The sequence below is a fragment of the Gouania willdenowi genome, chromosome 13 (genome assembly GCF_900634775.1).
Source record: "Gouania willdenowi chromosome 13, fGouWil2.1, whole genome shotgun sequence".
Classification (NCBI taxonomy): Eukaryota; Metazoa; Chordata; class Actinopteri; order Blenniiformes; family Gobiesocidae; genus Gouania; species Gouania willdenowi.
The window spans coordinates 13,686,647-13,710,567 of record NC_041056.1 but is presented as its reverse complement, the minus strand read 5'-3'; the positions used below and the strand labels follow the sequence as shown (position 1 = coordinate 13,710,567).

Here is a 23,921-nt window from a genome sequence, read left to right as displayed (position 1 = left end):
CCATGTTTTTACCAACTTCAAAGCCCTCTTAAAAAAAAGGAAAAGAAAGTAATATTTATTATTATTATTATTATTATTATTATTATTATTATTATTATTATTATTATTATTACAACTTCTCAATTAATATTTTAGAATTAAGTATATTATGTGAGGATGTAATAATGCCTCTGTTTGTGTGTATGTGTGCAGTGCCGAATGGGTGACTTTTGAAAGTGGGACCAAGTTTTCCCTTTTGGGCCAAACCTACCAATCTAAGGTAAGTGTGCCCTGCTGGGATTAAATCAGACCTTGTGATAGCGATCTGCTGTCATCCTGAGAACGCTGTTATAAAAACCGCATCCTGGCCTACTTTTGACAATGCAGCACAAAAATGCAGAAAATAATCATCTTCTTTTTTCTGTGTGTTCTTGACACGAACGCAGAATCGGGCTGTGAGCTGTTTGGGAGATTTGAAATGCCAAGTTTGTTTAAAGAAGGGAGAATAATGATCGGAGGGATTTTTCCAGTCTTCAACAAAGAAATAGCCACCACTTCCTCATTTGTAAGGGAGCCTGGCAAAGTGATCTGTGCAGGGTATGGTTTACTGTATTAACCTTTTTCCAAATAATACAAACATGCTTGTAATTGTCTTGTTACATGTCATTTGGCACCTGTTACTACTTTTTACTGTTTTAATCATTGAAAAATTTTTTCAGACTTGATTTGCGTGTTTTTCGATGGACTCAAGTGATGATATTTGCAGTTGAAGAAATCAACAAGAACTCGACTATACTGCCGAACATATCACTAGGATACAGGATCCTCAACTCCTGTGCATCTCCGACTAACACTCTACGTGCTGCGTTGACACTAGCAGGTGGAATAGAGAAGAAAGAATCTAATTCTTCTTGTCCTCCAGCAATCTCTGCCCTCATTGCAGAGTCTGGATCGACTCAGTCTTTAGCCGTAGCTGGAACTCTGGGACCCTTCAGAGTGCCGATTGTGAGATAAAAAGATTATGTTGTATTTTTGTGTTCTTGATTTTGACATAAATGTTAATGTTTTTCCCTCTTTTTTAGGTAAGCTATTTCTCAACATGTGCATGTCTCAGCGACAGAGAGAAATATCCTTCTTTTTTTCGGACAATTCCCAGCGACTACTTCCAAGCAAAAGCTTTGGCAGCCCTTATCCGGCATTTTGGCTGGCAGTGGATTGGAGCCATTCAGTCAGACAATGATTATGGGCGTAATGGGGTTCTTGCTTTTACTGAGGAGGTTAAAAAGTTTGGGGTTTGCGTTGCTTTTGTGGGCACAGTCCTTCGTACATACTCCATGGATAAAATTCTGGATGTTGTAGAAATGATCAAACAGTCAACTGTCAAAGTGATTCTGGCATTTGTTCCTGAGGGTGATCTCTACCCGTTGATGAAAGAGGTGGTAAAGCAGAACATTACAGGGATTCAGTGGATTGCTAGTGAAGCTTGGATAACAGCAGCTCGACCCTCCACACCTGAAATGTACAGAGCTTTTGGTGGGGCTCTTGGATTTGTAGTGCAGAAGGTAGAAATCCCAAATCTGAAACCATTTCTGACAAGTATTAGCCCCTACAAGGATCCGAATGCAGCCTTTGTGGGAGATTTCTGGGAGGTCATGGTGGGCTGCAGACCCAATTTACCTGGTACACAAACAGTCACCGTGAAAACGAAAAAATTCTGCACAGGAAATGAGACTTTGGAAAATTTCCAGGATGTTTTCTTTGATGTCACACACCTCAGAGTGTCTTACAATGTGTATAATGCTGTTTATGCTGTTGCACATGCCCTTCATCATCTGCTATTCTGCAAAAAGCCTGGAGAAAAGGCTGAAAAGTTGTGCTTCAATATATCAGAAATTCAGCCCAAGCAGGTGAGATCCAGGGGAGAAAATACCTTGCATCTGTCTGCAGACACACAATGAACAAGCTTTTTTTTTTCAGAACTTAACCATCAGGGTGTACTTTTTCTTAGGTCACTGATCACTTACAAAGAGTACGATTCAGAAACCAGTTCGAAGACGATGTGTTTTTTGATGAAAACGGCGACCCTCCTGCTGCTTATGAACTCATTAACTGGCAACTGAAAGACGGGCAGGTGCAGCATGTGACTCTGGGTCATTTTTTATCAACAGCTAGTGGGGAGTACAAGCTCAGCATTCACGAGGATGATATCGTCTGGAGGACAGGGAAAAAAGTAAGCATCAACAATGTACGATGCAAATAAAAAATATTGTTAAATATTTGTTTGTGTGAATACATTTCTTTCTTTCTTTCAGGTTCCTTCATCCCTGTGCTCTAATGTTTGTACAGCAGGTACCAGAAAAGCTCAAATAAAAGGAAAACCAGTTTGCTGTTTTGACTGCATACCATGTGCGGAAGGAACTATAGCCAACATATCAGGTACACAGAAGTTTGGGTAACAATTTATACATAAGGCTGACATTACGCTGTCATTATTATGACATGACACCTGTCATTATCATGAATAAGGTGTCATGAAGGCTGTCATTAAATGTTGTTCGTTAACCTAATCCAAGGATGGGCAACTCTATCACAGCGGGGGCCATAAAAATGTGATTGTATCTGACCAAGGGCCAACATTATCAATATTAATGTCAGCATTCAGAATAATGACCAATATGAGCATTAATACAGGGGAAAACAGGGTTTTGTCTTTTTTTTTTTTGGTCTTCGTAGTTTTGTGGTTTTGTCAGTTTTTACTAATTATGTGTGGGTTTTTGTTATTTGTGTTCTTGTTGTGATTTTGTGTATTTTTCTGTCATTTTCTGCATTTTAATTGTCGATTTTTGTGTTTTTGGGGTCACTTTCTGTATTTTTGTTGTTGTTTTCTGTATTTTCCAGTTGTTTTGTGTAAGTTTGTGTGTCTTTGGAGCTATTCTGTAATGTGTTGATGTTTTTGTGTGTTTTTGTGTCATTTTGTTTGTTTAAGTGGTTGCTGTGCCTGTCTTTGTTATCATTTGTTGTTGTTTCTGTGTACCGGTACCCTTTTGCTGTCGATTTGTGTGTATTGGGAGTTATTTTGTGTATTATGTTGGCCTTTATATTCCTTCTTCTCGAATTACAATTTGTGGGGATTTGCTTTGGGGGCTGCAAAAAATTGTGGCCCCTGGCCCGCCAGTTGCCCATGTCTGCCCTAACCCTTTGTTACCCTAAGCCCTAACTTTGTCTATCCCCTCTAGATCCCTCCACCTAACCAAAAAGCAAAAAATGCCAAAATTGCTCCACAGGTGTTATAATTTAGCAAAAAAAATCATGATTTAGCGAATGACACTTAATGACAGCCCTAATGACACCTTATTCATGCTAAAGACAGGTGTCATGCTATAATAATGAAAGCTTAATGTCAGCGTTTTGTATAAAACTTCCAGTAATGTTTCACTGAATTTTGTATGTAAGAAAAAAAAATGAAAAATGACTTTTATTCTATTTTATTTATTTATTTATTTATTTTGCAAACATTATTTGTACCATAACAAATTGCATAGTTTTGTCTTTGGGTCATCCTCAGGTGCAGCAGATTGTACACCCTGTACAAAGGAATTCTGGCCCAATGAAAGGAAAGATGAATGCATTCCCAAAGCAAAAGAGTTCTTGTCATATCACGAGCCAATGGGAATTGCTATCACAGTTGTTTCTCTACTTGGGGCCACACTGTCCTTGGCCATTATCATGGTTTTTGTCCGTTATGGAGGTACACCTGTTGTAAAGGCCAGTAACTCTGAGCTGAGCTGTTTTCTTCTATTTTCTCTCTTTCTGTGTTTTCTGTGTCCGCTCACCTTTATCAGTAGGCCAACAGTCTGGACGTGCATGCTGCGCCATACAGCTTTTGGGGTGACATTTGCTCTTTGTATATCTTGTGTCTTAGGGAAAACTATTGTTGTTGTCACAGCTTTTAAAGCCACATTCCCTGGCAATATGGTAGCAGGAAAGTTTGGTCCCACTCAGCAAAGGATCATAGTTTTTTCCTGCACTTTGGTTCAGATAGTCATATGCATACTATGGTTAAACTTAAACCCACCTTTCCCTGATATGGTTTTTAGATACAGCAATAACAAGATTGTTTTGGAATGTAACCCAGGGTCTGAGGCTGCTTTCTATACAGTTCTGGGCTATATAGGAATTCTTGCATTTATATGTTTGATCTTGGCATTTTTAGCAAGAAAGTTACCTGACAACTTTAACGAAGCTAAATGTATCACATTCAGCATGCTGGTATTTTGTGCAGTCTGGATTACCTTTATACCAGTGTACATCAGCTCCCCAGGAAAGTTTACTGTGGCTGTCGAGACGTTTGCAATACTGTCTTCAGCTTTGGGGTTATTAATCAGCATTTTTGCTCCCAAATGTTACATTATATTGCTAAAGCCAGAGAAAAACACCAAAAAGCATGTCATGGGGGGTAAAAAGCCATAATTATAATACTTTCCAATAACAGGATTTGTTTTTCTGTTTTTGTACGAAGCAAATTTGACAACAGTACCACAACAGACTAAAGTCTCACAATAAAACTAAGTTTCAAACTCAAGTCACTTTGGGGATACAAAAGTTATAAAACGTTAAACACTTTGACTTAATGTCACTGGAACACAAGAGCACATCTGCAGAATTGCAATATATCAAGAAAGAGAAGTCAAGGATCACAAATAAAACCCATCAATAAATGTATTTCAAAGAATGAATTAGTAAGATCAAAATGTGAAAATACAGGTGCATAAACCTGTCACTACAGCTCCCTCACACCCTCCTAATAAAACTACATTGATTAGCCTCGTAACACATGACAATGAAGATGAAGAGTATTTACAGAGTTTTCATTTCAGAAATGATTAGTGGGTATAAAGTCTTTGGCCACAAAGAACGATTTTATCTCAATCCAAAAAAATGGTGGCTTAAAGGTTACAGAAGTAACTAAAAACCCACCAGTTTAAATCCCATTAGTAGATGGTGTCTCCTCACCAAGATCCTCTGTACCCAGCCATGTACCATACGTCACTGTCTTTATACACTTTGTATGAAAAGTGCTTTATAAATAAAGTTTGATTTGATTTGATTTAATAGCAGGAAAGCTGGGTGGGAGTTGGTAAAAGGCATCATCTACCTTCATTTGAATCACCACAAAAAAATGTATTAAAAAAATTATTTAAAATTTGTATGGGGGCAGATGAAAGCATCTGTGTTATCTAACCAAACTTTAATTGTTGCAGCAAGTCAACATTCTGTGCCACAAAATATTTATGAATGTTTGAGGAACACTTGTTTGAGGAACACTAAATTTCTAAGATCATTTTCCGTTCAAGATCAGTCCATCACATCTTTTTGAGGTTCAAGTCAAGCACTAAAAGAGTAATAGGAGCTGTTTCTGCTGTCAAATTGTGGTTCTGAATCATTGTACTTATTGTTATGAATCAACAGTGTAAGTTGTAATTTTTTTTTTTCTTGCATATAGTGAAAGTAAAAATATGGCTTGCTGTGTATGTAAATATAATTGGTCAGAAAATGAATGCAACTGAATTTGGAAATTAAATCTCTTTGTATTTCTTTTCAGTTTTAGAATTCTGATATTTTATCATACATGTCACTTGTAACTAATGCAACTTAATTAAAAGGTTTTAGAAAAACTTCCGTTTACATTAATTTTTATGTGTCTCTATGTTTCTGTTCTATTACCGTATTTTCCCATTGTTTATTGCATGAAGCTTTTTTTTTTTTTTTTTTTACTTGTCTGCACATGCTGTCAAAGGTCAACACCACAGGAAGTGCAATCATTATGAGACAGCAATGCATATTTTGTTATTGCAATAAAATACATTGATTTATTTTATTGCTTAATTGTGACCATCACCAGCCCTCCCTAAGGAAGGGTAAGAAAACTTTTATTAGAGGGAAGATATAAAAAGGGAGAGCAGTGTTACACCTAAGTGGAGGGGAAGGGGAAAGGGGAGGAGAAAGGGAGCAGGGAGAAGAGACTCAAGGCAGGAAATAGAAATGGTGGGGAAGAATAGACTGTTTTGCAGTGAGGGTGAGATGTGAGATTGTAGAGTATATTGTGCTTATTATGTTGTGTAATCCAGCCAGTATGGTGACAAGTGTGAGGCTTAGCTATAATGGTGGTGGCTGTGAACAGGGGGAATGAGTGAATGGTAGTACCTAAAGCAGGTATTTGGGATTAACGTGTCTAAGGTTAAGCCCAGTATGAGTTTTATCCCACATCCCAAGGTGTGCCAGTGCATCGTAGACCAGTGTATGTGCAAAAAAAAAAAAAACGCTACTGCAATCCCAGAAACTGCCCTGGGCCCGCAGATGCAGCCAGGCCAGCAGAAAGAGCGGAGGCCAGGGAGCCCCAGGCAACCCCCCAGATGCCCCCAAGATCCCAGGCCGAGGCAGCCACCGCCCCCCATACACACATCCGAGGAAGCCCCAAGCAGCCGAGCACCCAGCGCATCCCCCCACCGACCCCAACCCCCAACCCCAAGGCCCCCCGCCAGCATCCAGCCCCCCCCACCCACCCACACCCAAGCACCAAACCCCCCGAGGGAAGGGCCCAGAGAGCCCCCCGCCCGAGACCCCAGCAGAGGAGCCAAGGCCCCCGCCCAGCAGACGGCCAGAGCCGCGCGGAACGGGCAGCCGGCGGGCGGGGCCCAGAGCCAGCAGGGTCCGGACCCCGGGCCAGAAGGACCCAGAACGGAAGCAGCACCAAGAGCAGCGCCCCCAGGGACGACAACCACACCCATAGCCGCCGAGGGCACCAAGGGGATGCTGCAAGCCGCCCCGCTGGCCCCCAGGCGCACCGACCAGGCACCCCAGAGCGCGCCAGATCGCCTTTCGCCCCCCCTCGCCCTCCCCAAGGGCCCAGCCACACCGCAGAGCCCGGCTCACAGGGCGCCGCCCAAGCCGGGGCCACTCGGGGCCGCACACGCAGGCATGGCAGGGCGCGGCCCGTACCACCCGCCCCGGCAGACCCCCGCCAGGACCGGCCCTGCCAGCCGGCCAGACCCGCCGGACCCAAAGGGCACCACCGCGGGACAGGGAACCCCCAAGGGCGAGCCCCCGGGCCAGACCCCCGTGGGGAGCACCCCCCCACCCCCCAGCCCAGGAACAGGCCACAACCCAGCAAGACCGCGCAGCCCCAGATGGCACAAAGACAGCTGCCCAGGTCCTGCCCCCCACCGGACAGCGCAGGCCACGGGGCAATGCCCCCCCGGCGAAAGAGCGACCGGCGGCCGCCACCACAGGAAAGAGGGACCCCAATGGCACACGACCGATGCGGAGCAGCGGCCCCCAGCCAAAGGCGCAGAACCCACCCACCCGCCAGCCCGCAGATAGCAGGACAGACCTACCAAGTGGCCGATACCGACCTCAACCCCCGGAACAGCTAGAGCCGCCCCCCAGCAAAGAGCACCACCCCGGAGCGCCAAGCAACCCCGCCCCAACCCCGGCGCAGACGCCAGCAATAGGTAGGCGAACCCATGCCCCCCAGCCAGGCACCGCAACCCCACATCAATGTCGCCAGCAGAGCCCCCCCCACCCACGGAGACCACCCCCAGTCACCCCCGCGCCGACATGAGACACCCCCGACGCCCGCACAGCCCGGAGGACAGCAGGCCCCAGCCAACATCCCCATCCCGACCAAGGCGGCGCGGCACCTCGCCGAACCGCAGCCCGTCCCCGGGCAGACGGTGGGAGGGCGCACCCCAGGACGCCGAACCAAGAGACCCACCTCCGGGGTACCCCCGCCCAGACACGGCACCCACGGGGCCCGGCGCCTCCAGCCAGCATTCCAACCACCCCGACGCGGATCCGCCAGGACAGGAGCCACCGGCCGCGCCCCCACACACACCCACCTAGCACGGCCAAGGGGAGGCCCCAGCGTGGGCGAGGGAACCAGGGAACCAGGCCCTGGGGCGCGCATGAAGCTTTTTTAAAGTCAGGACAGGCTCGCCAATGCTTGCCGATTTAAATCAAGATTAAAAAATATCAGTCAGATGAATGAATAAATAAATAAATAAATAAATAAATAAATAAATAAATAAATAAATAAATAAAATTAAAAATCCACATGATCTGCTCTACACACCAGATTGTTATGGTTTGTTTTTATATTTTTTAATTCCTATTGACTTAAAAAGATCATACCCAGAGTAAAAGTCTAATAGAAGCATGGTTATTGTTAAAAACAAATTATAAAAGCGAAGGGTTTTTTTGGGTCTTTTTTCCATTTTCCAAATGACTGTATTGTATCATTGTGAGCCCATTATCTGCTATCGTATCACATCCCCCAAACTTTTATGATGTGCTAACCTTTTACTCGTTCCGTTATGGGGAAAATCTTGGCTAACTTTGGTTTGCAGCGGTTGTTTTACGTCAAAATGTGGAATTGTTACTAACATCAGATTTGTTCTGTAGTATGCATAAACAATATGGGTGGAGTTGTAGGTGTCCAATCTAAAAACACTGTGAATAATAATAGGAAGGCCACTTCTTGCATACAGTATAACTAGCCTTATCTGTTGCTCGCTCACTCTTTCTGTCTCTCTCTCCGACTTTAGGATGCATCTTCTTGCTTTGTTACCATTGCTCGTTTCAGTTAGTGACCTAATTTTAACAAGCGCACCGTCCATCAGCATTTTTTTTCCAGCTACGTCTGCAACGAAAGTGTGCACTCTTCAAAACAGCTTCCAGCCTGACTTTGTGGCTGAAGGTGACTTTGTCATAGGAGGGATCTTTCCCTTACATTACAACCAGGAAATGCCTGACCTGAACAGCACCTATCTACCTCCTCCAGTCAAGTGTAATGGGTGAGCCTAACTATGCATCTATGGGTAAAGTGGTACATTTCTGCAAACACTTGTAGGAATAATGCAATATATATGCATTTTCAAAATGAGATTGCATTTCCATTACACCCACAGACTTATTGAATAATGCATTGACCTTTAAAGCTTGAATAATTTTTATGATGTATATTTTTGCATTATTTTAAATTCTTTATTTCTGAAGGGTTTGTTTGTTAACTGCGCCTGTGTTCTCTGAGCTGCAGGTTTGATCCCAGGGCTTTCCGCTGGGCTCAAACCTTGAGGCTGGCAGTGGATGAGATAAACCAAAGTTCGGAGCTGTTGCCCAACAACACCCTTGGTTACAAAATCTTTGACTCGTGTGCATACCCTCTCACTGGTCAGAGGGCTGCTCTGGCTATGCTGAATGGGTTGAAAGAAAGAGACGCTCCCGTATGTAGCGGAGCCTCTCCACTCCTGGCTGTGATCGGGGAATCTGGATCCGCTCAGTCCATAGTGGTTTCAAGAATTCTGCGACCTTTTAGGATCCCCATGGTAAAATAGGTCTTCCTCTGCTAAAGTGTTTTATTTATTTTTTATTTTTAATCTTTCTTATACAGATGTCACCTTTTTTTCTTTCTGCACAGATCAGCTACTTTTCATCATGTGCATGTTTCACTGACAGGAGAAAATTCCCCACTTTCTTCAGAGTAATCCCCAATGATGACTATCAGGTGAAAATAGAAAATTAAAGGGAAACATATCTGAGATAATTCAGTCATCTGACAAACAGCTTTACAGTGTAAAGGTTCCCTATGCAAAACACTTCAACATTGAAGATTTGAAAAATTCAAACCGGAAAGTCCTTTTTTTTTATTATTTTTTTTTATTGAGAAATTCATGTGATTATATCTTGATGAATTTACTCTTTCTTCCAAACTCAGGTAAAGGCTATTGCCCAGTTGCTCATCCACTTCAACTGGACTTGGGTGGGACTGGTGAGAGGAGACCATGAATACGGCCGCTTTGCAGTACAAGGTTTGCTTCAAGAATTGCAAGGAACCCAAGTATGTGTGGCATACCAAGAAATGATTCCTCTGCTGTACAATCGCAAGCGGGCACTAGAGATAATGCAGGTACCCAATTACAAAGATATATTGTATTTACATTCGATAGAGCACGTGTCAAACTTATGCCCAGGGGCCAAATCCGGCATTTTGTGGGAACCCATTTGGCCCGCAGGAGACAGTAAAACATGACTTGCAGGGGCTCACAGTTTTCCCGGTGCTTTTTTCTTATGATTGCACTCATTTTTAAATGAGAAAACTAAAAATTATTACACAATCCTTCAATTTTTGGTCACAAGATCTAGGAAATTTAAAGTGAAAACCCTGTTGGGACTGATATCTACCACTGTTTGCTTGGATATTGTTGGTTTCTTACACATTTTGTATTCTATGGCCAACTTGAGATCAAACTACTTTGTATTTGGCCCCTGAACTAAAATGAGTTTGACACCCCTGCTATATCTTTAAAGTCCTGGCAAACTTTGTTCAATATATGTATTGTTTTTAATGTCAAAATAGAGCCCATCCATCCATCCCATTTTACAACCCGCTTGCTCCTCAGGGTTGTGTGGGCTATGGAAACTCAAGTCCTCAAAAAAATAAATTAATCAAAGTTATTCACAAAGAGAATATAATAAAAACAAAGTGGCAGCCTCACCTTTGGAAAAGGGACTTTTCCGGATTTGTGAAATAATCTTTCTGTTTCGTAAATGTTTTCTTTGGTTGTAAGTTGATCTGTGTGTTTTGATCCCTTGTTTTATGTGTCTCTGTCAAGGTGATGCGTAGCTCTTTAGCCAAGGTGGTTGTTGTGTTCTCAGCAGAGGGAGAAATGACACCTTTCTTAAGAGACTACATGAATCAGAACATCACTGGAATCCAATGGGTGGCTAGTGAGGCCTGGGTCACAGCCTCTGTCTTCACAGGGAGTGAGTATTACCCCTTCCTAGGTGGCACCATTGGGTTCGGCATCAGAAAAGGTCACATCCAAAAGCTTTGGGAGTATTTGCAAACAGTGAACCCTCAGCAATATCCCGATAATGTTCTGGTGCATGAGCTTTGGGAGGCTCTCTATGGCTGCAGTTCATCTCAGTCCTTTGGCTCCCGGCTCCCATCCTGCTCAGGGCAGGAGCTGCTGCTGGAGCAACATTCAGCCTATATGAATACATCCAGCCCACGGGTGGCCTATAATGTCTACAAGGCTGTGTATGCAGTCGCTCATTCCCTGCACAATCTGCTTCTCTGTCAGAAAGACCGTGGGCCTTTTCTAAACAACTCATGCGCTCAAAGCAACAACATACACCCATGGCAGGTATTAAACAGTATTCATAGGTATTTTATGAAGGTAGATATGTTGCAAAATGAGAGAGCATGTAGAGTGTCATGTGAGAGCTTGTAGAACGTCATGTGAGCTTGTGTATGAAAAATCCACACACGTGAAATGAATTTGTACCTGTAGAAATGTAGACATTTTGTAAAAAAACATTAACCGCTTGGTCACTTTACATTCCTAATCTCTCTACACTATTTACTTAACTTAAACAAAGGGAAGCAATACACACAACTCTTTTATTCAAGGCATTTCTACAGGTACAAATGTACCAAATAGGTGTTTAACAAAATGTCTAAATTTCTGCAGGTACAAATATGTTACACAACGAACATCTCAGTTCTCAGAGTTGTGGTTATAAACGATAATTGGCACAAGTAATACAAAAAAAAAAAACACGTGAGTAAATGTTGGATTGCAAGTTTGCAGCTGTCATTTTATTCGTGTAAATATCAGTCTACACATTTGTGACTTCACATTCAGATCACGCATGTGTGATTATTTTCTTTAGGTTTAAAATTTCATTTAACATTTTTTTCACATCATTTGTGACATGCAATTTGTTTCACATGTGTGTGCATTGTGCATACACAAGCTCTCACATCACATTCTACAAGTTCTCCCATTTTGCGACATATTTACCTTAATAGTATTTCTGGCAGCATGCTGTCTTAAATTCTTCACATTAACAGTAAACATTTTTTTTTTTCAAGCTCCAGCACTATCTTCAGGAAGTCACTTTTGATATTGATGGTGAAGAAGTCAACTTTGACTTAAAGGGAGACTCCATCCCCTATTATGATGTTATCAACTGGCAGAGAGGCACTGGTGGAAACATAGAGTTTGTCAATGTCGGTTTGTTTGATGGAACCAAGTCTGCAGGAGAGGAGCTGGTTATTCAAGACAGTGCAATAATGTATGCGGGACATCAGAGCAAGGCAAGCTGCTCAAACTATGTTTTTACCTTCATCAGATGCCAACTGTTGAAGTTCTGTAGGTTTAGGTGGAGGTAAGTGAGGAGAATAGGAAAGAGTGGATATTTGTTTATTTGTTCATTGGATCCCCATTAGCTTCCATGGAGGTGGTTGCTAGTCCAAGATTCTAGTACATTATTCTAGTACAAAATTAAATACAGTTAAAGAATATTATATTGCATTAAAAGGTACATCAAGACACAGTTTTATTACACCAAAAAATACATTAAATAGACATGATGTATACATTAAGATTGGTAGAAATATAATTTTTAAGCATTTTTAAATATGACGTCTTTCAGGTCCCTAGGCAATATGTTCCATAAGTGAAAAACTCTGAATAAATAAATAAATAAAATAGTAAATAGTTTGCATTGGTGACTAAGTTGGAGTTTGAAGTGAGTCGACTATTTTACAAATGGATATGATGGAAGTATTTGATCTTTTCTTGAAATAATCTCAGTTGGCCAGTTAAAATAATCTTGTTGGTTTGCACCCAGTTAAATTACTTGAGTAAACTTTATTAGTACATAATGGGAGATATTTTTGTGAGTTCTTAGGTATTTTTACATTTGAATGCTTTAGTTCATTAAATAAACATTGACAAATTCCTTTGCATGTTTAGTTATTCAATCAAATGACTCGAGAGCAAACATTTTTCTCTCGCTGTCTTGTAATAAACTGCAACATTTCCAAATTTGTCAAGAGGGATAATGCTAATTTGTTCGACCTTTCTGTAAAAAACCCCTGAAGTAAAATTAAACTAAGACATGGTAAAGAAACTTCAAAGTTGTCCAATAGGCTCAATGACTGATCAAATTGCTCTCTTCATTCCATTGTGGTCATCAAACTCCTGAAATGTTCTTTAATAATGTCCCAGTGCATGTTTCCCTGAGCGACTTTTAGTCCAACACCTGTATCTCCTCAGGTGCCAGTGTCTATATGCAGTACCAGCTGTTTTCCAGGGTACAGGAAGGCTGTCCGTCGTGGGGAGCCTCTTTGCTGCTTTGATTGTGTACCATGTGACACAGGCAAAATTAGCAATCAGACAAGTGAGCATAAAAAAAGAATTATATATTATATATTTGCATATACAGTAGTATATTTATTGTAATCTTGTATTAGCTAAAATTATCTTCAACCCTTCTTTTTCTTCATAGATTCAGTTGACTGCACATTTTGTCCTGAGGACTTCTGGTCAAATGAAAACAGAACAGCCTGCATCTCAAAGAAAGTGGAGTTCTTGGCCTATGACACGTTGGGGATAATCTTGACATTGATCGCCGTGGTAGGCGCCTGCCTCACCATGGCTGTCTTTGCTGTGTTCTTTTACCACAGGAACACGGCCATTGTGCGTGTAAACAACTCTGAGCTCAGCTTCTTTATCCTGTTCGCACTAACGCTCTGTTTTCTCTGCTGCCTCGTTTTCATTGGCGAACCAACTGTTTGGTCCTGCATGCTTCGTCACACCGCTTTTAGCATCACATTCTCACTCTGTATCTCGTGCATTCTGGGAAAGACTCTAGTGGTGTTGGCAGCTTTCACTGCCACCAGGCCAGGAGACAACATAATGAAATGGCTTGGGCCCAAGCAGCAAAGGGCCATCATTTTTGGCTCCACTGCAGTTCAAGTAATTATTTGTGTTGCCTGGTTAATTGATGCTCCCCCTTATCCATCAAGAAATACTGAATATGAGCGCTCAAAGATCATCCTGGAGTGTAGTGTGGGATCTAACCTGGCCTTTTGGTGTGTTTTGGGGTACATTGGTCTTCAGGCATGTCTCTGTTTTGTTTTGGCTTTTCTTGCACGTAAGTTGCCAGGTAATTTTAATGAAGCAAAATTCATTACTTTCAGCATGCTGATCTTCTGCGCTGTGTGGCTTGCATTTATTCCTGCTTACATCAGCTCCCCTGGAAACTATGCGGACGCAGTGGAGTCATTTGCCATATTAGCCTCAGGTTTTGGATTACTGTTCTGTTTGTTTGCTCCCAAGTGTTATATAATTTTACTGAAACCTGAGAAAAATACAAAACAGCACCTAATGGGAAAAGAAAAAAAGTAGATTTTTAATAACAATAAAACACTGTGTAAGACGTGCTACGATGCTTAATACTTCTGCTGCGATACAAACCAAATTTCCTCGTTGTGGGACGAATAAAGATCTATCTTATATCTTAAGAGGTGGTGTTAATAAAATATGTTTGTATGTTTGCATTGTGATCTATACATTTTTTAAAATGATTTATTTATTTTCTTTGAACTTCTCCAGTTTACACTTGGTAGAATGCAGGCTAAACACTATGATAGGTTAGCAACCCATTGAATATAGACATTCATGCATTTACTTCAATGATCTTTTCAGAGAATGAAAACACTTAACATGAAAGTTTTTAGACTGTATTGGCTTCAACATTTAAATCATTTTTAAGGTTAATTGTTTATTTAATTGATTTCGATATCTGCCCCTGGGACAAAAGCATATAATAGATAGGAATGAATAATTAGTAAAAGTATACATAGCATAACACAAAAAACGATTTCACAGATGTGGCGTCATTTGTGACCCTTAGTTCCTACAGTAAATTTGCTGTCAAATTTGCTGCTGCAGATAGGTTTTTGCTAATACCTTTATTATAGTGACACATTTCATGTCCCTTTTGCATCAGATTAGCCTATGTATTCTTATCTCTGCCATCAGTAAACTATTCTGTCCTGCTGCAAAGTGGTGTAAATAGTTTTTCCATCAGAATTTGTGTCTGTTTTGTAGTCGTTCTTTGGAAACTCTCCAACAAACTAAATATTAAACTGTAAAGCCAACATTCACATGTGTTACTTTCTTTACTTTGTCATACAAACATATGCCCGCCATGAACCACTATTCTTGTCACCTTGGGTTTTTAGACTGATCCTAATCTTGGGTGATTTTTATTAGAACTTATTCCAGTAACACTTTACTTGAAGTTTTAAACATAAGGCTAGTATTACTGTGTAATTAACTGTCAAAAACATGAATAAGGTGTTGTGATAGGTTCCCCTTTATCCTAATGTTGAAGTGATGATGTGAAGAATTCTCCGCAGACACCTTCTTGATATAAACATAATATTTCATTAATACAAAGTGAAGATGAGTAGATCTGAGTGCAGCAGAGCTAAACGCTACACTGAGGAACGAACAGCCAAGCAAACACATATATGAATCTGACGAGAAACCTGAAACCCAACATATGGTATCTAAAGCTTTAGCTAAAGAACAAAGAAAGGAAGCAACAAATGTTTATTACGGTGGTAAAACTCCCATATATCAAAGCGCCAGAGCCGAAATTGAACACTTACATGACATACAGCTGCAGCTAGTCTGGGACAAGGAACTTCTCTATTTCTTAAGTAAATATAACATTTCAACAGCATTGCTCCTGAGGTGTTAAGGTCCAATTGTGAAAACATGTGTCCAAACATCCAAAAGGCCAACACTCAAATCTAGGTAAAATGTATATGGCATTAAATGAATCCTATGAAGCAGTCATTGGAGCTATGTTGGTATTTTTATGGTTAGGTGGAGGGATCTAGTGGGATTAGGTAGGGTTAGGGATAGGTAAGGTTCGGTTTAGGGGTTAGGGTTAAGTGGCTAGGGGGGTTAGGTAGGGTTAGGGTTAAGGTTAGGATAGGGGATAGGCAGTGCTTAATTTGTGAATCATCAGGTCCCGGAACACCAGCTCGCGTGTTATTCCGGCAGCAAGAGAGAGACAAAAAAGTCACAGAATAAAAAAACCTTTGCAACCTTTTGCAAAGTAAATGAGCCAATAATATTACGTGAACACAAACAACCAATTAAAGCAGAACTAAGTAACTTGTGCCCAGCGCTCCCCCTAAAGGTCCCTTTTGGTTATGTCACTGTCGTAAACACTCCGCACCCCTGAGACAGCAGCTCCTCTCTCCCACTACAGTGAGACGGGCAGCAAGAGGTATCCTAAACATACAGGGGCAAAATGAAAGCGGCGGTTACCTTCTTGAATAAGCCTACATTCTGAGTGAATTCATCTTTCAGTAACTGTTGACCATTTATACCGTAAAAGTGGCACTATTTATGATAAGTGAAGTGATCAGCCAGTTGTCTCCCCTGTCACCCTATTGCGCAGACACACACACACACACACACACACACACAATTGTACCAGAGATAGCAGGGGGAGATGAAAGAGCCCCCAATCACCCCATAAACTTGTATTACCCACAGAGGTTCTACGAGAAGGATTGATTAAGGTGAAAAAGTTACTTAGTTCTGCTTTAACCTAAATGTTTAATAAAAGAAGGATGAATCAGCAATAAAGAACTACGGACAATCGCAAATAATACCACAGAAAAAACTTGGAATTCTTTACCTCAGGGTTAGCTTCATCTATTGGCTTAAAAAACAATTTAAATCCAACTGCCCGATTTTAGCCCTTTTCTACCGTTTTCCAAGCTGACAGAGAAACTGTTTTTGCGGAAAATCACACTTTAGACATAGCGTGGGGGCGTGGCTTGACATTGCCCTGTCTTCTGTGACGTGCAGTCAGGGTAGGCAAGGTAAGCAGTGCCTACCCAAGGGTGAATTGATATTTTGATTATTTGTTTCAATTGTAACATAATTATAAATTATTTATTTTTCAATTTCCGATAGCCTACAGTACCTATAAGTTTGAAAGTGTCAGCATTTTGTGCGTTTCATTGACCAAAAAGCGCTATTTCCTGGTACTCAGCTTTAAGGCAGGAGGAGGCAACACCCTCTTCCAAAAGCACATTGCTGCTCTGCCTCTGGCCCCATAGTCAGGAACAGCTCTCAACCCTGCCTTTGGACATAACCGTGCAATGCTAAATGCTATACGTAAGTTCACAGTGCATTAGTGAATTGATCCAGCTTGGCTGCTGCAGGTCTTGGTCTCCAATCTTTAAAAAGCAGTTGTTTTTCCTCAAAAAAAGTTTCTCTATTGTCTCTAGCACTGTCATCCTGCCTGTAGTGTTATCCCGCCCACGAGCTAGAGAACATAGCAGTTGTAGCAGCCACGCTCTTTGGGAGAGGGCTTGGCCTCCTCCTGCCATACAGCGGAGTGAGACTGTGCAGCCATACCAGGAAATAGCGCTGTTCAGTCATTTGGTCAATGAAACGCACAAAATGCTGAAACTTTTAAACTCATAGGTTCTGTAGGCTATCGGAAATTGAACAATAAATCATTTACAATTATATTGTAATTAAAACAAATAATCAAAAAATCAATTCACCCTTGGGTAGGCACTGCCTACCTTGCCTACCCTGACTGCACGTCACTGGATGGTACCAACCCTCAATATAAAAAGGAGGGACATTGGATGGTGAAATGAAAGAGCGTTGGGAGAGAAAGCCAAATCATGTTGGGCTTTCCGAAAGCTTGTTTTCTTATTTATCTTTTCTTTTTTTATTCATCATCGTCATGCTCCTCCTCTCTTCCTCCATCCTGTAATTTACAAAAAAAGTTTATTCTTAATGAAATGCACAAACCAGGGGATGTGGTACTAGGTGGATTGTTTGAGTTGCACCTAACTTCAGTCCTGGATGAAGGAACATTCACCTCTGAACCACAACAGCCCCACTGCAGTGAGTAAGTACTATACACACACACACACACACACACACACACACACACACACACACACACACACACACACACACACACACACACACGCAACTTAAATGGAGTGTGAATGTGCACAACATGATTACATCATTTTCCATTCTTTAATTATTGGCTTCTTGTGTGTCAGCTTTAATATTTTAGGGTTCAGACATGCCATGACGATGGCCTTTGCAGTTGAGGAGATCAACAAAAATGCCAACCTCCTTCCAAATGTGACCCTGGGCTACAGTCTTTATGATAACTGTGGTGGGCTTCTCATTGGGCTCAGTGCTGCGATATCACTGGCCAGTGGGAGAGAAGAGCAGTTTGTGCTTCAGCAGAACTGCTCAGGGATCCCTCCAGTCATTGGGATTGTGGGAGAAACGCAGTCAACCTTTTCTATTGCCATTTCCAATGTGCTGGGGTTATATAAAATGCCGATTGTAAGTAAAGATGCTATTCTTGGTCCATAGCATTTTCAAACAGGTATATACATTTAAATCTGGCTAAGTTTTCTGGTTTGATTATTTATTTTTAGGTGAGTTATTACGCCACATGCTCCTGCCTGAGTGATCAGCAGCGGTTTCCAACCTTTTTCAGAACAATTCCAAGTGATGCTTTCCAGGTAAAATGCACATGCAATTTGATGTTTGATTTTGTGATTGTAACAACAGTGTAGTGAAAAATCCTGCTTTACCAAATGGTTTCATTATTATTGCTCTCTAGGTGCGTGCTATGATCAAGATTTTGAAGTACTTTGGTTGGACATGGGTCGGCCTGTTGATCAGTGGTGATGATTATGGCCTCCATGTTGCCCAGTCCTTCCAATCAGACCTGCTTCACTCTGGTGGAGGCTGTCTGGCCTACCTGGAGGTTTTGCCCTGGGAAGGTGACCAGAACGAGCTCAGGAGAATTGTTGAATTGATGAAAACATCAACAGCCCGTGTAGTCATGGTCTTTGCACACGAGATCCACATGATCCAGCTAATGAAAGAGGTTCAAAATCATTTTGCTTGGCATGAAAACTACACTCTTTGTGTTCCAACAGTGTTCATAAAATAAATTATCTATTGATTGCACAGGTGGTGAGACAAAATCTGACTGGTTTGCAGTGGATTGCAAGTGAAGCCTGGTCAGCAGCTTCTGTGCTACAAACGCCAGTGCTGATGCCTTACCTGAGAGGAACATTAGGTATCGCTATTCGCAGAGGAGAGATCCCAGGGCTCATGGACTTTTTGTTACAGATACATCCAGAGGAAACAGACAACAAACAAACCAACATGGTAAGGTTTCTTAGAGAAATAAAATAATTATTTAAATGTCTGTTTTGAAAGGAAATCTGTGTACTGTTCCTTCTTTGGTTTGTTCCATTTTAAAACTAAATCAAAATACCAAATAAACAGTGTGGTTTGGACTTAATACCAAAACAGAAGTATAGAAACCACAAAAACAGAAAAGCAGCTTTTTCTGTTTTAAAATTAAAATATTAATGGCAAAATCTTCTTCAAATTGTGAGATTTTTTTTATATTTATGGGGAAATTACAGCGAAAACGTAAGTATGTCACATTCTGTCAGAGCAAATAGGAGGTTACAAATAGTATCCAAATGAACTGGTGACTGACTATCGACTGTGAGGCTGGTAGGCAAAACAATGGATGCTAGAATTTCTACGATTTGACACTTTTGCAAAAACAATTACACAGCTTTTTTTAGGGCAGTGAAAATATTTATTTTGCACGTTTTTTATTACTGTGAGCCACTAACGGCAGCCGTCAACACACACAGAAGTTGATCACAAGAAACGAGAAGCACCAGTAGATTAATTATACCACCTTTGGCTCCTTTAATCACATAAAATGTGTATGATTTTCGTAGCATCTCTTTTTTTGTATTCATTGATTTATTTATGAATTCAATTCACCAGTTCACCAAAAATATGACTTATTGCGTTGCTCCTTTTTTTGTCTGGGTGTTAAAGTTCACCCCGTCTGTGGGTCACTCTGTATGGTGAGCTTAAAAAATGAGTCTCTTGTCCAAAGTTTCCCTTAAATTTCCAAATATCACACAAACAGAGCAAGATAATTTTAAAACAGAAAAATGCTGATTGACTGTTTTTTTAATTTTTCTGTATTTCTGTTTAGGTTTTGAGTCAGGAACATAAAATAATCATACCGTTTATTTGTTATTTTGATTTGGTTTTAAAACAGAATAACAAAAGAACGAACAGTACACGGATTAAATGACTTGTTTTATTTTTCTCTTTTCTGTTTCAGGTGAGGCAGTATTGGGAGTATGTTTTCCAGTGTAAATTCAAACCTACAGAAAAGGCAGAAAGTAGTGAGACCAAGTGCACTGGTCAGGAACAAATTAATAATGTAGAAACTGAGTTTTTGGATCTTTCTAACCTCAGACCTGAATATAACATTTACAAAGCAGTGTATGCTCTGGCCTATGCTCTTCATAACATGCTTCAGTGTGAGCCAGGCAGAGGGCCTTTCAGCAGGAACAGCTGTGCTAACCAGAAGTCTCTGGAGCTGTGGCAGGTGTGGAAGAAAAGGGTTTTGTTATTATTCATGGTTAGTTTAATTTCTGCATTTGAATTCATGCTTTTTTTTCCATTGTCTTTAATTATAGATGGTGCATTATTTAACAGCAGTAAACTTCACCACATCTTTTGGTGATCAAGTATCATTTGATGAAAACGGAGATGCCATACCGATCTATGACATCATGAACTGGCAGTGGCTCCCTGATGGAAGAACAGAGGTTGTGAATGTAGGTGACGTTAAGGGATCGGAGTCCAAAGGGGAAGAACTACTACTGCATGAAGACAAAATCTTTTGGAACTTTGAATCAAAAAAGGTTATTTCAACTCTACTTTTCAAAATCTGACATATATTTTCTTCAACTTTTCACTATTATCAAGAATGACTGTGCATTTTTCCATTCCAAGCCGCCGCGGTCTGTTTGCAGTGAGAGTTGCCCAGCAGGAACCCGCATGGCTAGAAAGAAAGGACAGCCTGTGTGCTGTTATGACTGTGTTCCCTGTCCTGAAGGAAAGATCAGTAATCAGAGCAGTAAGTGTTTTCTGTGCTTTGTAGGGATGTAACGATTCACTCAACTCCCGATACGATTCGATTCACGATACTGGGTTCACGATACGATTTTCTCGCGATTTATTTTACAAAATGGGAATGTTGACAAATGACTGAAAAAGAATCCCTTGATAAACTATTCAAAATGATGCAATTTAACTAAAAATAAATCTTGAATGAAATAAATAAAGGAATAATACAAATGAAGAAGAAGCCTATTAATTTAAATTCTCGTTCTATAATAAACAATTCAAAACTGCGTAATAGTTCTTTTTCTTTTTAAAAGTGCAACTGAAAATGTATTTTGTGCCTTAACAGTTGGACTTTTAAAAAAACAAAAAAAAAAACAGTCATTTTACTGTATTTACGTCAGATATTTGTTTAGACCAGCAGAGGGCGGTGGTAACCAGTGGTCGGTTGGCATGCAGTTATTCCACCAGTGAAGAAGAGAAGCTACGCTAGCAGACAGAGCTAATAGAAAAATGTGACTTTTACAGATATTCACGTAATATTACAGATATTCTTTCGGTGCTAAAGGAGTAAAGAATCATTTATGAGCATGTTTAAGAGTAAATGGCGGCCAGAAAGATAATAGTAGCAGATTCCGCCCATCACGTCCGCTTCCAGAAGGATTAATATATAGAAGTACTGCGATTCAATTTTCAGAGCATCGATGTGAACCGTGGTACCTATGAATCGATTTTTAACTGCCTTACGATTAATCGTTACATCCCTAGTGCTATGGTTTGTAAATTAAAGATCTTAGCCCAGTGGTCCCCAACCTTTTTTGGGTCGTGACCTCATATTAATATCACAAATTTCTGGCAACCCCAAAGAAGCTTTTTTTATTACTTTTTGCTCATGTTTGTGATTCAGAATTCAGAATACTTAGTTTATTCATCCCGAGGGGATATAGTGTTACGTGTGATATAGTGATGAGATGTGCCAGCTCTGAAATTTTTATACTGTATTTTTTTTTTAAACTAGATTTATATTTGGGAAAGTGAATGTATAAAATACAGTTGTTTGAGATGTTGGTGTTAATTTGAAGAAGAATATTAATCTAAAAACTTGCAAAAATATGAATTTAATCAGCAATTTTTTTATCATTTACTAGACATTTCAGGCGACCACAAGGTTGAAAAACACCGTCTTAGCCTGTGTGGTGTGCAGCATGATCATAGGTGACCCTCTTTAACTGTTTTTCAGATTCGTTGGAGTGCAAAAGTTGTCCCAGTGACTTCTGGTCCAGCCCTCAGCGTGATCATTGTGTTCTTAAGAAAACAGAGTTTCTCTCCTACAATGAACCTCTGGGTATCTGCCTTACAACTAGCTCTCTGTTAGGCACATTCATCTGTGTTGTTATTCTCGGGGTGTTCATCCACCACAGACAGACACCCATGGTCCGTGCCAACAATTCAGAGCTCAGTTTCCTGCTGCTTGTGTCTCTGAAATTCTGTTTTCTCTGCTCACTTCTCTTCATTGGACAACCCAGACTGTGGACGTGCCAGCTGAGACATGCAGCATTTGGAATCAGCTTTGTGCTTTGTGTCTCTTGCATCCTAGTTAAAACTGTAGTAGTTGTGGCTGTGTTTAAAGCCTCCAAACCAGGAGGTGGAGCAAGTCTGAAGTGGTTTGGTGCGATGCAGCAAAGAGGAACTGTCTTCCTTCTTACATCCATTCAAGCTGCAATATGTACCGTTTGGCTGGTCTCTTCTTCTCCGGCTCCACATAAAAACACACAATATCACAAAGACAAGATCGTTTACGAGTGTGTAGTTGGGTCTACAGTGGGATTTGCTGTGTTACTTGGTTACATTGGCCTATTGGCTCTACTTAGCTTCCTGCTTGCATTTCTTGCAAGAAACCTTCCGGATAACTTCAATGAGGCTAAACTAATAACCTTCAGCATGTTGATTTTCTGTGCTGTGTGGGTGGCCTTTGTTCCAGCGTATATTAACTCACCAGGCAAATATGCTGATGCTGTGGAGGTATTTGCCATTCTGGCCTCCAGCTTTGGCCTCCTGATGGCACTGTTTGGCCCCAAGTGTTACATAATCCTCTTGAGACCAGAGAGAAACACAAAGAAAGTGATAATGGGAAGAAAAACAAATAAGACATGAACACACAAGTTAGCATGGACTCCTGTATAGAATAAATGATGCATGTTGGTTTTACTATAAAATCCATGCACCAATTGTCTACATGTCTTGGTTGTAAAATATAAATAAAAGCCAAAATTATTCTATATAAGGTACATGAATCATGTGTCTAACTGACTTTTGTTTGGAATGACAACACTGATTTAAATAACTATAGTTATTTTCCAATACGTTATTTTTTATCATTCAATGACCACTCTTTAACTGAAGATCTCTCTTGTGAATTTAATTTTAGGTGCATCCTGTAGAAAGTAGCACTTAATTGTTTCATACCAACAATGAGCTTCCATGAAAAGAAAACATTAAAAAAAAATTATAGAAGTATTAACTATTGGTGAGATGTCTCACTATGGGATACACACTCCTTGTAGCCCTCAGAAGCACTTTTTTCAATCCGCCAAGCCCAGATTGGCTTGAAAGGAACTGTCCATCCGCCAGGGACCTCTTTAAGAGGGAGGGCAGATGTGCAGTTCTTCATTCAAAATAAGCACCTCTTCTCACTCGATTGAGCAAGAAGACTTGTCTGGTGAGACACCTCACTCATTTTACTCATAGAACCAAGGTTACAAAAGTAACCTATAGTTCTATTTCATAATATTTTGCAATATGTCTCACCATGGGATTTGGCAGCTCCGGTTGTGCAGACATGCTTATCGAGCGACAAAACCAACCCGCAAGGCAGAGTCTGTTATACATCAGGACAGCAATCACAGTTCAGCATGTAAACCCAGACAAACGTGAGGAGCGAGGACCAACTCGCCATTGCACAAATGCCCTGAACAGACACTCCCCTGAACAAGGCCCAGGACGTCGAGCGTGGGTGCAGGCCCTCAGGCAGCCGCAGACCTCAACCCTCCT

General features: G+C 40.9%; 2 protein-coding genes across 2 annotated transcripts; both read left to right on the top strand.

The window, feature by feature from the left end:
- The first annotated feature begins 472 nt into the window (after positions 1-472).
- LOC114474118 (extracellular calcium-sensing receptor-like) lies at positions 473-5,256 on the top strand. Its single transcript, XM_028464159.1, has 6 exons — positions 473-576; positions 699-984; positions 1,062-1,886; positions 1,988-2,209; positions 2,292-2,415; positions 3,545-5,256. Exons 1-6 carry the CDS (start codon positions 488-490, stop codon positions 4,447-4,449), a joined length of 2,451 nt encoding a protein of 816 aa, XP_028319960.1. The 5' UTR covers positions 473-487; the 3' UTR covers positions 4,450-5,256.
- Positions 5,257-9,228: 3,972 nt separating this feature from the next.
- LOC114474610 (extracellular calcium-sensing receptor-like) lies at positions 9,229-23,024 on the top strand. The gene is made up of 17 exons (XM_028465029.1): positions 9,229-9,362; positions 9,455-9,541; positions 9,752-9,943; positions 10,650-11,183; positions 11,915-12,139; positions 13,104-13,227; positions 13,336-14,233; positions 16,677-16,732; positions 17,580-17,790; positions 17,954-18,248; positions 18,344-18,430; positions 18,532-18,801; positions 18,888-19,088; positions 20,080-20,349; positions 20,441-20,668; positions 20,760-20,883; positions 22,111-23,024. Exons 1-17 carry the CDS (start codon positions 9,360-9,362, stop codon positions 23,022-23,024), a joined length of 4,719 nt encoding a protein of 1,572 aa, XP_028320830.1. The 5' UTR covers positions 9,229-9,359.
- Positions 23,025-23,921: the final 897 nt, after the last annotated feature.